The sequence below is a fragment of the Zerene cesonia genome, chromosome 11, assembly GCF_012273895.1.
Source record: "Zerene cesonia ecotype Mississippi chromosome 11, Zerene_cesonia_1.1, whole genome shotgun sequence".
NCBI lineage: Eukaryota > Metazoa > Arthropoda > Insecta > Lepidoptera > Pieridae > Zerene > Zerene cesonia.
The window spans coordinates 3,070,008-3,083,492 of record NC_052112.1 but is presented as its reverse complement, the minus strand read 5'-3'; the positions used below and the strand labels follow the sequence as shown (position 1 = coordinate 3,083,492).

Here is a 13,485-nt window from a genome sequence, read left to right as displayed (position 1 = left end):
CTAGTATAAATATAAAATGAAGTGAAATGGAACAAAAAATTAAAAACGTCAATATCATTCTATTAGCTTAGAAAAAAATACATATTATTAGCTACAGAACTGGACAAGTGACATATTTCGCAATTCAGCTATCTCGAAATGTGCAGCGACAATCTCTAAATAAAAAACAAGCTTAGTGTACCACCTGATCATCCATGCACTTGGTAATTTTATTAAACGCTTCCATGTTTAATATTATTATTATTAATATATATTTGCAAACAAGTTCTATCAAAATGTAAAAATCAGATCAGAAAGTTTTAACATTTAGTCTATACTAGTGTTAGAAAATATATTTATGTACGCATATATAGCTTAATGAGATTTCAACAAATCATTCACAGTTTTATACTTTTATAAAACGCATTACTAGTGGTATTGGATGTATGTTATATCTATAATTTTTTATTTTTTAATTAAATATTACCACAATTTTTAAATGTCATAAAATTTTTAATGAAATTGATTTTATTGTTACCTAATTACCTATTTATATTCGTTACAATTTGATTTGTTTTATAGTTTATAAAATAAAATTTCTTTATTTCCAAGAATAGATTATGAAGAACGAATTGCTGTAACAAAATAAAGCGGTTTTTATTATAATTTGTTTCATTTCCTATAACGAAGTCATGTAAGGGGTGGGCTCGCATCGTCGTTAAAACGACATAATAATGTTTTGAAACTGGAATACTTAGTACAAATGCAGTACGTACAAAATACAAATTTAATGTGAACTTGGAGTCAAATTAGATTTAAGGTATATATACTTTTGGTATGGTAATGAAAAAGTTGTGTGATTTTTTTTTATTTATTTATTTTAGGTCGCTTTTTAACATCGAGGTCATTAGCGACCACTATAAAAAATCACAATTATACTAGAATGCTTAAATTAGCGAATCAGTTTTTATCAATTTTAGGAACTTTAAGGATTTTCCGCTTCCTTTATGATTCAGTCATTCTGATAATGAATTTAGTAATTGACAAGTACGTTTCTCATTGCTGTAAAATACACAATCAATCAAAAGGTGTTGCACAGTTTGTGTGATTTGTTGTAAGTCTGATAAGAAAAGTTGTTAAATGTGAATATTGTTTATCACGTTTAGGTTTTTCACATCTGGGATATTTAAAAAAAAATATTTATTTGCGAAATAAAGGCGTATTATGATTTCCTTATCCAGATATCCAGAAATTTCCCCAGCTGAAATAGTAGGGAAAATTTTAACACAAAATATAACATGGGTACAACAGAACGCAGTTTTTGAATGGATCGCAAACCCAAAAATGAAAAAATTAATGTTAGGCCTATAACTAGAAGAGGCCTTCATAAATTTTATAGCAGTAGTAAACTACCCGTACTGAATGATCAATCCTTTCATAATCCTTGTAAAATGTTTATCTTTTTAATTTATTACAAAATGAATTTGAAAAGATAATTAAAGTAAGGCTATGAAATTTATATTATTGTATATATTACATGTGTAGGAATATTCTTTATGAGTTGTGAAACAATAAAATCAAGATCCATCTTTTGCTAGTTATGTTAGGAATTATTGAAAAAAAAAATGTTAGAAAGTTTGTACAACTGCAAAGAATTCGTATGTCAGAGTTAGATTCGACTCTTAAATCAAATTAAAACTCGCTCACACTTTTCTGTGCGAAAAGGATATTGAATTTGTCAGGGATCATCAGCCTTTTATTATGTCAGCGGGCAACTGAGCTGGTGGTTCGCCTGTTGGTAAGCGATCACATGAACATTCAAACTCAAATATTTATTTCATTATACTTCATATAGAAGCATTTTTGAATCGTCATAACACAGTTGAAACATTTACCACCGGTACAGAGAGCAGTTTCTACAGAGAAGAGCCGACAAGTAACTCTGTAGTTGCCCTTTTCCAATAATGTCAATTTAATACATGGATAATATGTGTCCTAAATAACGGTTTCAATGAGCTGTCCTGTGGTTCTTAAGCGACAACATTCCATAGATTTTTCTCGTCCATATATACATTAATGCTATTGTAGACTCTCTGATTTTTTTTAATATAGTTTTTGAATTTAGCACTAGTAAACGATTTACTACTATGAGCCTTATGCATATGCCTTGTCCCATAAATGATTTTGTTAAGCCGGAAAACAGGCATTTCAATTTTATTTCTGTTCCTTTGCAGAGGTGCTTCTGCGGATGCGCTGCCCGATTTTAAGGGAAGCGTTCCTTTTTCCTCGGGTAAGGGAAAAGGAAACTATTAACGATTCGAAAGAAGGTATGGACTGGGACGGGTGAGGGAAAGTAAACGGATCGAGGTCTCCCCCACTCACCGTACGAAAACACAGTGGCAAGCAACCCGTACTATTATACTACTCTTTGCAAACAACTATTTCATGCCGGTTTTCTGTGGGGGTGTAGTACATACCCGGAGTGAGCTGGCCCAATTAGTGCCGAAGCGTGCTCGACTCCCACATAGGTATTGATAGGCTTGTATCTAAGCGAACAAACTGCGTGTACACATGCTATATACAGTGCTTGTTTACATCTCGGGACCCTTTAGATTTTAGCGCATATTTTAACGTTTTAGCGATCTATGTGTTACTATATTATGTAAAAAATTAAAAGTTTTTTGTATTTGAGTCGTAAAATAAGAAATCATTTCGTGTTTACAAGGATTTAAGTTTAGACAATTGATCATAAGTATTCATTGACTATTAGTTTTGAGAATTGCAATTGCAAAAAGAGAAAACTTGTGTATTTTTGTTTTTTCACGCAAAAACCAAAGAATCAATTACAAAAATTGTTTCACCGTTAGAAAGCTGTAATTTCACTGGATGACATAGTAAAGTGAAGTCCCGTGTCCCTGTACTGTGTACTGGGGTATGGGGCAGATGATTTACATTTGTTTCACTGATCGATTTTCTTTATGGACAGTCCGAGACATTTATTTTTCATTTGTGCATCCCCACCGGGTATTGAACTCAAGGCCCCTCGGTTCTACGCTCACGCGTTAACCACTGTACCAAGGCGTTTTTGTTGTTAATAAATAAATAAAGAATGATGTGTTATATTTATAGCCTTTTTAAATCTTATTTGCGACCGCCTCTGAGACTTATTTCATAGCGACTCGAACTTAGCGAACTCTAGTGGCTAGTCTACTAGTCTAGCTCTACCCATATTATACTACTCTTTGGTTCTACCTGTTTTCCTATAATCTATATACTCTATTATGCTCTATGGACTGAATTTGACAGGAAATAATAATAACCTCTAATTGAATTTTATAATCATCAACCAATGGAAATTGAAAATAATAAACTCTGATTGTGATTATAAATTGAAGTGTATATGTAAGAATCTAGAATGAATGTTTTAAGATTACTGAAGAGTATACATCAACATCAACCGATCTCAAAACTTTGCCATCTGAAATACAGTTCCCACCATCCGGCGAGATTTTTAGAAATTCAAGATAAATGGAGGGAGACAGATGGAATGTCTAAAAATTGGGAACTTGTCTATAAAGCTCCAATGGATAATGCAATTAACTTCACATCCGCATATTTGACACTATCATCAAGTATTATAGCAACTTCTGCATTATATTATACAACATTTGTGTTTGATTATGAAGCAATAAATGATCCATTGATTTGGGGAAACGGCATTATAGTCGCTAACAATGCAACTGAATTCATTGTATATCTGACTTCATTCTTTCTTTTTCATATTGCAATTAAAGTTTTGCTAAATAAATATGTTCTACGATTATATCAAAATGATGATAACTATGTAGCTGTTTTCAGAGGGCACTGGTACAATTATACATTCAAACACAAATTCCATTTGAATGATTTTAAAAAGCTGAGTCCTACCTTTGTAGTATCATGGGGTAATGCAAGATATGATCTTGGTAAGAAGCATGGAATTCTCTTGGAAAATTATTTTAAGACACCTGAGCATTTGAATTATTTATTATTTAAGAGGAAAAATAAACTTATTGATTAGAATAAGAAGTTGTACACTTTTTTGTTGATTATGTCAGGCAATGTAGAGAAAATAAAAGATTTATTTATTATCTATACATCTATTTATTTACAATACAAATAAGTTTTAGAAACCGCCAGAGAATGCATTATTCCATTTGAGTCTAGAATCCCTTTTAATTGTAGTGGAATCCATTTTCTTTGGATTTTTCTCAAATTCTTCAAATGCTTTTACTTGGCTTTCATCTGGTTTGATAGTCTTTGTGACGATGCATTCTCCATTTTCTTTTAAAACTGTATGTTGAATATCTTCTTTTGTGGGTTCTCCATATGGAAATGTGATTGGGGTGATTTTAATAAGATGTTTAATTTTCCATAACATTGCATTCATTTCAGGAGCATTTTTAACAATTGTAACTTGGTTCTGGAAAAAAATGATTAATTAAGTTGAAAGAAAAAACTTTCTTACCCTCATTTGGGATATAAACACAAAGTAAACTCCCATTTATCAGAAAACTACTTCATCCGAAATAATAATTTTATGATTATTTTGTATGAAAGAGATGGTAATATAATAATAGCAGATTTTCTCAGATTCCGAATGAAAACATTAAATGAATTTTGTTATTCAGCATTGGCTTGTAGGTTTTATCATTCAATCACACTTTGTTGCCTTTTTATCATAACAAAATTGATGCAGCCAAAACATATTAAATAAAATATAGTATATACAAAACGGATAATCCCCATTGCGATCATTTTAGATATACAGGAATTTACTGTATTTCAAATGTTTATTTATCTTTTCCTTTGGGGAGACTTAGAAAACAGGCAAACAGAATTGAAGAATAGGATTTGTTATATACAGTCAAAGCTGTTTACAACAACATCATTTATAACAACATATCGGTTAAAATGACCAAAATCTAGGGTCCCAGCTGAATTATCAACATAAGAACATCATCGGCTATTATGACAATAGGTTTTTACGATTTAATATGAGAAGTCCCTTTGATGTCATTATAACAGATTTTGACTGTATATAGAATTATGAAATCGGCAGCCAAGTATCAATATAATCTATACTATATGTTTAAATGCCAGACAAATACATACATTGTTGATAGTTAATAAAATTAATTCTATTGAAAATTTAATTAGTACTGGGTTTGGTATGGATTTGATCATAATTGATTGATGAAATTGAATAGATGAGCTATTTTTAATTTTACAATAAAAATATATGAAATATAGATATAAACATATACAAAATAGTTTATATATTTATTGTTGAAACACTACATAACTCACAATGCCTTTTAGTTTAAGACTCTCAAGGATATTCCTTTCCCAATAAGGAAGGTGCTTTGTGGTTTTGATTTGCTCTATTCTGAATAATTTGGAAGGTTTCACATCGGGTTCTACGTAATTTGGATCTCTGCAAAAATAAAAAATCATTTATATTGAAGTAATGATAAATATACATTTCATATTTTGTGTTATTAAATATCACTATAGTAATCAATTAATTTTTTTATAATTTTCATATTATTAGCAGACATTAAAAGTGATTGAAAATTACCTAGGAAAATAAACAATACCTCCAGGATAACGAATTCCACCTGGATGTTTATAACCTTTTGACCTACTGATTATTGTCAGGGGTTTATAAAGACTGATTGTACCCCGATTCATTTTATTAATTAGTTAAAAAATATTTATGTTAAATCTTATCGTAAAAGTTAGTACTAAAACTCTACAGAAATTACGATCTACAGAATTACTTCCATATTATATAGAAAGTGTGAGAATTACAGATTACAAGAATGTTTAATGTTATTTGACAATAATAGACAGTTGACAGTTGTTACCATGTTGACACATACTCTATGCCAAAAAGTAGTATAAAAAAATAATACCGGTACTGTAAGCATAGGACTAGACTAAACTGTAATAGTGGTCATACTACTGTATATATATAATCATGTCTACTTACTCTATAACGTAAAAAAACTTGTATTCAAATAAATGTTTATTATTATTAACTTCGTAACTAAGCCATTAAATCTTAAAAAAAGTTGGTATCCATATTTGATAGTGACAGTTGTCGCGTCACTGTCATAATCGACAGATAGTTTTTGAATGTTTGAATTTACAACCGAAACGCTTTGGAGTATTCAGTTTTGCGCTAAAAAGTTGTATTAATTTTATTTAGCATTGCTAGTGAGTGTTTCTGACTGCATGAATTATATATAAACTTATCTTTACCTATGAAGAGAGTGCGGTTTGAAACCCCTTTAAAGGTGCGAGATACAAATATAATGAATTATGAAACAGATTGCCATTCTCCTCGACCTTACATAGACAAAGGGATAAAATCCATACCATCTTTTCAAAGGTTCGATGACGGGCCTCGCTTGTTGCCGTATTCCAATGACCCGATACAAAGATTTGAATTCGGGAATAGTTCACCGTACGCCACAGTGAAAAAGACCTTAACATCAGTGAACTTCCCAACGGTTGGAAATCAGCAAGCTCCTTCAAGTGATCTTGATTTGAGCGTGTTGGATTATACTTGCCAGGAGCCACGGAAACAACCCCTCAAAATATTTTCCGATGTAACAGTTGACGCGTGTCTTAACGTACCAAACATACTAAATAAAAATTTGACGAACAAAACAAATTTGGAACCTCCAAATGTTCTTAGAAAAGGTGACGACTTCTTTTTAAAAAGAGAACAACTTGGGAAATTAAAGGAAGTATATCCCCTATGTGAGCAAGTAAATAAATTAAGTTTAGAAAAAGAGAATAATCCATTAGTAAAGAAAGCTGAAATAATGAAGTTAGGAAGTTTACATAAAAATAACATAATTCCCCAAGCAGAACAAGAAACCTGTGTTGTGGCACTAAATGATAATTATTGCAAATGTCATCACTGTGTTAAAATAAGTGCACCTTACCAATTGATGCAGGCTTGTACAAAATATAGAGAGGAGAATCAAGTCAATCAATTCTGTTGCAGATCTCCTGATGCCGGAATATGCCCTCATAGTAACTATAACATGCAAATTGTACCTCCACAGCCCAAGTGCAATTGCCAGAACAAATTACCCAATAATTCAGTTGACAAAAAGAACTGGGCCTTAGAAAAATATGAACAGAGTAAAAGATCTGAGTGTTTAGACTTAGAACAACAAAACACAATTGTTAAGGAAAAGAGAGAACCCACTGTTACAGATTTATATAAAATAATAAAGTTACAAAATGAACAATTACAATTATTACAAGAGAAGGTCGATAAATTCATAGCTGCAAATAGAAAAGAGAATAACCAACCTAATCCACCTCTCCAAAACTACGTAACCGAACATGTTACTTTAAAATCAGTAGATAGTGAAGAACATAAAATATCAATTGGTGTTATGACTAGCTTTGAAATGGTCCGAACATCTACAGTTATCAATAAAGAAGTAATAAAGCAAAGTGAAGCGCAGATACAATGCAATAGATCACAAATAAGTATAAAAGAAGTTGTGTCTAAAGCGCAGCCTGTTAATATCAATTTTTTAGATGGTATAAGTAAGAAAAATGATACAAATTCTTCTGTTCATAATTCTACTCACAATAATGATGAAATGACAAGGAATACTGGTTTTGAGGACAAAACTTTTAATGAGCTCAGTTTGTACAATGTCCAAGTGGATAACGCTACTACCCCTATGATGTCTCCAGAACAAAGCATGTATTTAGATGTTAAAGATTATAGCGAGTAAGTTGAAATATTCTATACACAATTCTAAAATTGATTAAAGTAGCATGTGCTTGTATTTTTGGAAAATATTATAATATATAATATATTAGAATATATTATAATTGGAAAATATTATAATATATAATATATTATAATATAAATAAAATATTATATTAACCAGCTCTTTAGGAATTATTCTGCATGCCAATTAATACAGTTGTTCATCCATTGACTTATTAAATTGTCTAAAATTGTCTTATTAATCACAGACGTCTTTTTTTCCAGCTCAGACACAGAAAGTGATGATCCGTCCAATGTTGGCTGGACTTATTATAATAAAGTAATGGTGAGAAAAAACATTTACTTTAATTTAGTTATAATTTAAAATCTCAGCAATAACATTATATAAAAAACATAGCTATGAATTTTAGCTATGTGGCAACAAGTTTGAAACAAATGAGCAATTTGTTTTTTAAATCTATATAAATTTTGAGTTAATAAGTGTTTCTATTGTGTTTTAGATGTGGCTCATTTGCCAGTTAGTTGGTTAACTGTGTAATGATAATATTATTTTTATAATGTCTCACCATTATAATACTTCTAGACGCGAGTGAATGGGATGCTACAAGATTCTGATATGCCTTCCTCAGCCAGTGCTCTCTACAGAAATGCAAGACAGAAATGTTTAATGCAAATTGACAAAACAAATGTCAGTGTGACTAAAAGGTTTGCATTTTTACAAATTATAAAATAATAAACTAATAAATACACAAATTAAATTCAATTGTGAAATGCAAACTAAATAGTTAGTCTCTCTAAATGTTCATGGGCATTGGTAGGGCTTCTCAGGCGACCCACTAGCTCCTTTGCCGACACTGACATAAAAAAAAGATTTACATGTGAAACCTGCCTAATCAATTTCAACAACTGTGTTTCTTTGACAGTGGATCTCTGACTATTCTCCTTCTAAGTTTTATCCGAATTGGTGCTATGAAAGTATCAGGCAAACCTTTTTATGTATAATATCAACATAGATATAAAGAAGCATTTGATGCTATTATATATATTACGCCCAAAGACCGAAAACGCACATTGAGCGAAAAAACTGCTCACAGCAAAAATTCACAAAGCGAAAATCGTGTTATGGCTCTGATGAAAACAGTCACGGCGAGTTATGACAATATAAACAGTCGTAGTTGTCGTCGCCGACATGCTATTCGACTAGTTGTGGCAATAAAAACATTATATTACGTTCTGTACATTAATTGATTTACAATTACACTTTTGACAAGTTTTTTTTTTTATAATTTTTATAATTACACAAAAAGCAATTGTACTTTAAAGGCAAAGTAAATAATTTTTCAGAGTGACATTTGGAGAGAACCCAATACAAATGCAGCCACCCCAAATGACTAATGCTACTACTGATACAAGTTTAAAAATGAACCAGTTAGCTGCAAAATACCTTCAAAAGGGCCAGCAAGCCAGTGTTGCCACAAACAAACCCACGGCTTCCGCTGAGATGTCTTTTGCTACGAAAAATTACATGGAAAGGCATAAATTACTACAGGGTAAAAATTATTACTGTTTAGTAGTTGTCTTATTTTAAAAACAATTATTATTGATTGTGACATGTTATAATTGTATTGATATTGATTATACTCAAGATCGTTTCTTTTTATTATTAGTTAAAGTAAAAGTTTATTTAATAGTGGTAGCCAACATTTATATTAATTTTTAAAATATTAGTTGTATTTAAATGCAGAAACAATATAAAAGACTTTCACTTCCTCAGTTTTTATACATGGCAACTATATTTATTTAAAATTTGTTTTTAGGTAACCACATAGCACATAGCCAACCACCACCAAAGCCGCAACAAGAAATACCAAAATTTTTGGATATAACAGTTTTAAAGCAACAACCTAAGTTATTATAGGATATACTTTTGTATACTTTAACATGTACATTTAGATGAATTGTATGAATCATATGTTGTAATAAAATAAAACAATTAATTTATAGAACAGACATTTATTTCATTTAAACTTCAATGAAAATAACAATTTTTCTACATAATATTTAGCTACATATAATTTGGGAACATTTCAACATTATGAATATTTCAATAATAGTATACTAATTCTAATATTACTTGCTATAAGTGGTAGACTGCCACCAATCGCAATCAAAAGTATTCTGATAACATTAACTAGACTCCATTAAGAGACCTTTCATTTCAAACATCAATTTCATAGACCATAGCTACTAATATAACAACACCCAAAATAATATCTTTGTCATGTACTACTGAGATTCAATTTTGGATTACATATCGGTAGGCCTACTCACGCTATTACAACAATAAAAAATAATCTTTTCTCCTTAAAAATATAAAACATTTAGATGAATATAATACATTTAATGGAGGTATTTAAAATTTGCACACATTTTGTACATTTTTTCTTTTTATTCTAGATTATAGATAGACGAATAAACATTTAAAGATAGAAGCTGGAATTTAATACCAATTTTCTGTAGACTTATGTATACTTATTAGTGGTAGTATTTTTTATATTAGCCATTTTGGACAATTTCAATTTTTAGCTATCAGTCTGACCGCTATCCATACCATACCAAATGTTAATTTCAATAAACTGTGTTGTGGGTTTCTTTTTGACTGGCTAGTAATATAATATGCATAGGTACACCAGTTATTTTATATTGCGTTTAAGAATCTACAGCATAAAAATTTAAGCCCATAGACTAAATAAATAAAATTATCTAAGTTGTTCTCTGTATATGTTGAGTGAGTGAGAAGATTTTTGGCGAACCTTAGTTCTTTCCTGGCCCCGTAAACTTTCAGGCGGTTTACCTGATAGAAAGTGATGCCCACCGCCAATTAGCCGTTAGTGTTGCCGTTCTTTTAGAAATAAAATTGCCCCTTTTCGAAAGAAGGAAGTTTTTACTTCACACAGTGAACATCAAAACGCTATAAATGATCAGTAGATCAAGCGCTATGTAGGACCTTGAATTATAAGATATTGAATATTAAACGTCCTCTAGAAATAAAAATAGTATGAAATATTGTTCTATTCAAATAAATACCTTGACTTTGGTTTGTCTACAAAATATAATTTGTTTTACTGGCATTTGTCATACTTTAGTAATACGTACATATCCTATCAATTTTTTTTAAGATTACCTATATGTAATATTCTACTTAAACTTACATATTTTTCTTTTGGTTCTCTTTTAACGTAATAGACACATTAATGATACAGATACGTAAATATAATAATTTTGAAACAATTATAAGACTTGTACTTAAATATAGATAAATCCTATTTAAATGAATGTATTTAATATTAAATTTATGTACAAGAAAATACTGTAGGTATCTATTAATAACTTCAATTCTCTTGCATCGCAATTTGTTTATATTAAAATTTAAAATCTAGGAAGATAACCAATTTTCTGGATGGCACTTATATTCAAAGATGTCGAACATCGCGTCTGTTAATATTTATTATTAACAAGTAAGTAATTCCTATGAAGCTAACACCAAAAAATCTATTTTACATCACTTTTTGTCTTAGACGTCAGTTTGTTAACATGACTAGATATAAACATTTATGATTAACACGGTACAGATTTTTCTGTGTATTTACAAACTATAAATTACTACATTACACACTACGAGCGTGCAGCGTAAAAAACATTTATGGATGTTATTATAACATTATGAGTATTTAAGATAGTGCCACGTAAATATAATCTTATAATTACCTATAATAGCTGTAACCCGCGGTGTAACTCGCGTGAATCTCGGGTAAAAAGTAACTTATGTGCTTATCCAGACTATAATCTATCTCTATACCAAACTTCATACAGATATGATAAGCCAATTTCGCGTGAAAGAGTAACAATTATCCAAGCATCCTCCATCCAACCACACTCGCAAACTTTCGCGTCTATTATATAATATATTAATATTAAATAGGATAAAATTGCCAAAACAAACATAATGTGTTTGTTGATCTATATAGATCTGACACAATTACTTTTCGAAGTTTAATTTTTAAATGCAGTGTCGGCCGAAGGTCAGAACAGAAAGTTCTGGCGACCCCTTGATCGCAATATTCATATAATTTTTACTGGTAATATTTAACACGTTTTTTTCTCTGTTTCTAGTATTTGGTGATTTCAACTTCATGACATTTCTGCTCTAATGAAAAGACTACAGCCACCACATCACTCAATCCGGCACTGTTCAAATTTTAATGCCTTCTTACTATTAAACATCTTAGGTTTGCAAGTTTTGGTTTAAAATGACAGCAACATAGTTTATGAGTGGTTTCTCTAAAAAAAGTGCAGCTAGCATATTCCTATATTGTTTTTAATTCAATGCCCATTATATTTGTATTTTGTAAAAATAGATGTTCATTTTTTCCTTGCTCTTTCTATCTCACTCTCTATAATCTCTACCTCTTCTTAGTAATGAAATGTGCGTCAAGCATCCAATAAATTTTACTATAAATTTTCATTCAGCGATTAGATAAATTTTAGCCCGTCCCTACAAGTAGTTGTGCTCTTAAAAGCGGCCTTAAGTTTACGATTAAGTTTTGATCCGATATTTTCTAAATAATTGTTATGTTTGAATCTTGTGAACAATATTTACAGTAAAACAATCATTCATTATTTTTTATTATGTAATGAGGAGTATAAAAGTGTTATACATTGATGAACAAATACTGTTCTTAACAATGTTAACATTGACGTAACTTAATTATCATTCTTATTTAATTTATTTAATTTTATTAGGGCTTATAGTTTACATCCATTGACTTACTGTTGTGACATTAAATTTCGATATAAATATTCTTCTCATTTCTTCTACTTTTTGTATTATTCTGACTAACGGATTATAGTAAATAATATTTGGTATAGATATTTACAGTACGTAACTCTTAGTAGAGTACCTACATAATATTTCCACAGATAACATATTACACAACAAATTTGTATGTTTGCAATTCCCCTTCAGAGGCCTCATTAATAAAAAAGCCTTCCTAATTCGATTTAAACGTTGTCAACATTGCCTCAAGTAAAAATTTCTTTTTGTTTTTCAATCTTTAGCTCTATACGTGACCTAAAGACAATTATGGAAATAAATTATGTTTATTTTATTATAAACTTTAAATAAAAAATTACTTATTTTAATTAGTAAGCTATTTATAAGCTATTTGTGCATTCAGTTTAATTATAAGACGTGTGCTGTGAATCATTGGCTTCGTCATCGCCGCCTCCCCTTGATTTGCTGTCCAGACGTAACGCAGCTAATTTCTGGCGTATGCTATTTGGTCTGAAATAAATATAATTATTATTGCTTGTGATGTAATTTTATTATTGATAGGGAAATATATTTGGAAATACAAATATAACATATTCTTAAATATATTCGATATTTTATCAATTACTCGTTGATTTGTTTGAATATAGTCGGTAAGTCAATAAAAACAACAGAAGTGTTCTATTTTTAAAAATGGAAACAAGGGCCATATAAACAAACTATTTTTTTTTAATTTTATCGATTGCCAGTTGATGATTTTTTTATTTACCACTGTAAATAAAAAAAAATCAAATACTTAGTCTGGCCATAAATACTGTTACACTTAATTATAAAAAAATATTACATTTGAATTTCGAATCTGTCA

General features: G+C 30.1%; 2 protein-coding genes across 2 annotated transcripts; one reads left to right on the top strand and one right to left on the bottom strand.

Annotated features, from left to right (window-relative positions):
* Positions 1-4,102: 4,102 nt before the first annotated feature.
* On the bottom strand, positions 4,103-5,877 carry LOC119830242 (39S ribosomal protein L30, mitochondrial-like). The gene is made up of 3 exons (XM_038353178.1): positions 5,600-5,877; positions 5,329-5,455; positions 4,103-4,441 (listed from the first exon to the last, which is right to left on the bottom strand). Exons 1-3 carry the CDS (start codon positions 5,710-5,712, stop codon positions 4,145-4,147), a joined length of 537 nt encoding a protein of 178 aa, XP_038209106.1. The 5' UTR covers positions 5,713-5,877; the 3' UTR covers positions 4,103-4,144.
* A 280-nt stretch (positions 5,878-6,157) lies between these two features.
* On the top strand, positions 6,158-9,797 carry LOC119830241. The gene is made up of 5 exons (XM_038353177.1): positions 6,158-7,786; positions 8,054-8,114; positions 8,373-8,494; positions 9,134-9,339; positions 9,607-9,797. Exons 1-5 carry the CDS (start codon positions 6,288-6,290, stop codon positions 9,705-9,707), a joined length of 1,989 nt encoding a protein of 662 aa, XP_038209105.1. The 5' UTR covers positions 6,158-6,287; the 3' UTR covers positions 9,708-9,797.
* Positions 9,798-13,485: the final 3,688 nt, after the last annotated feature.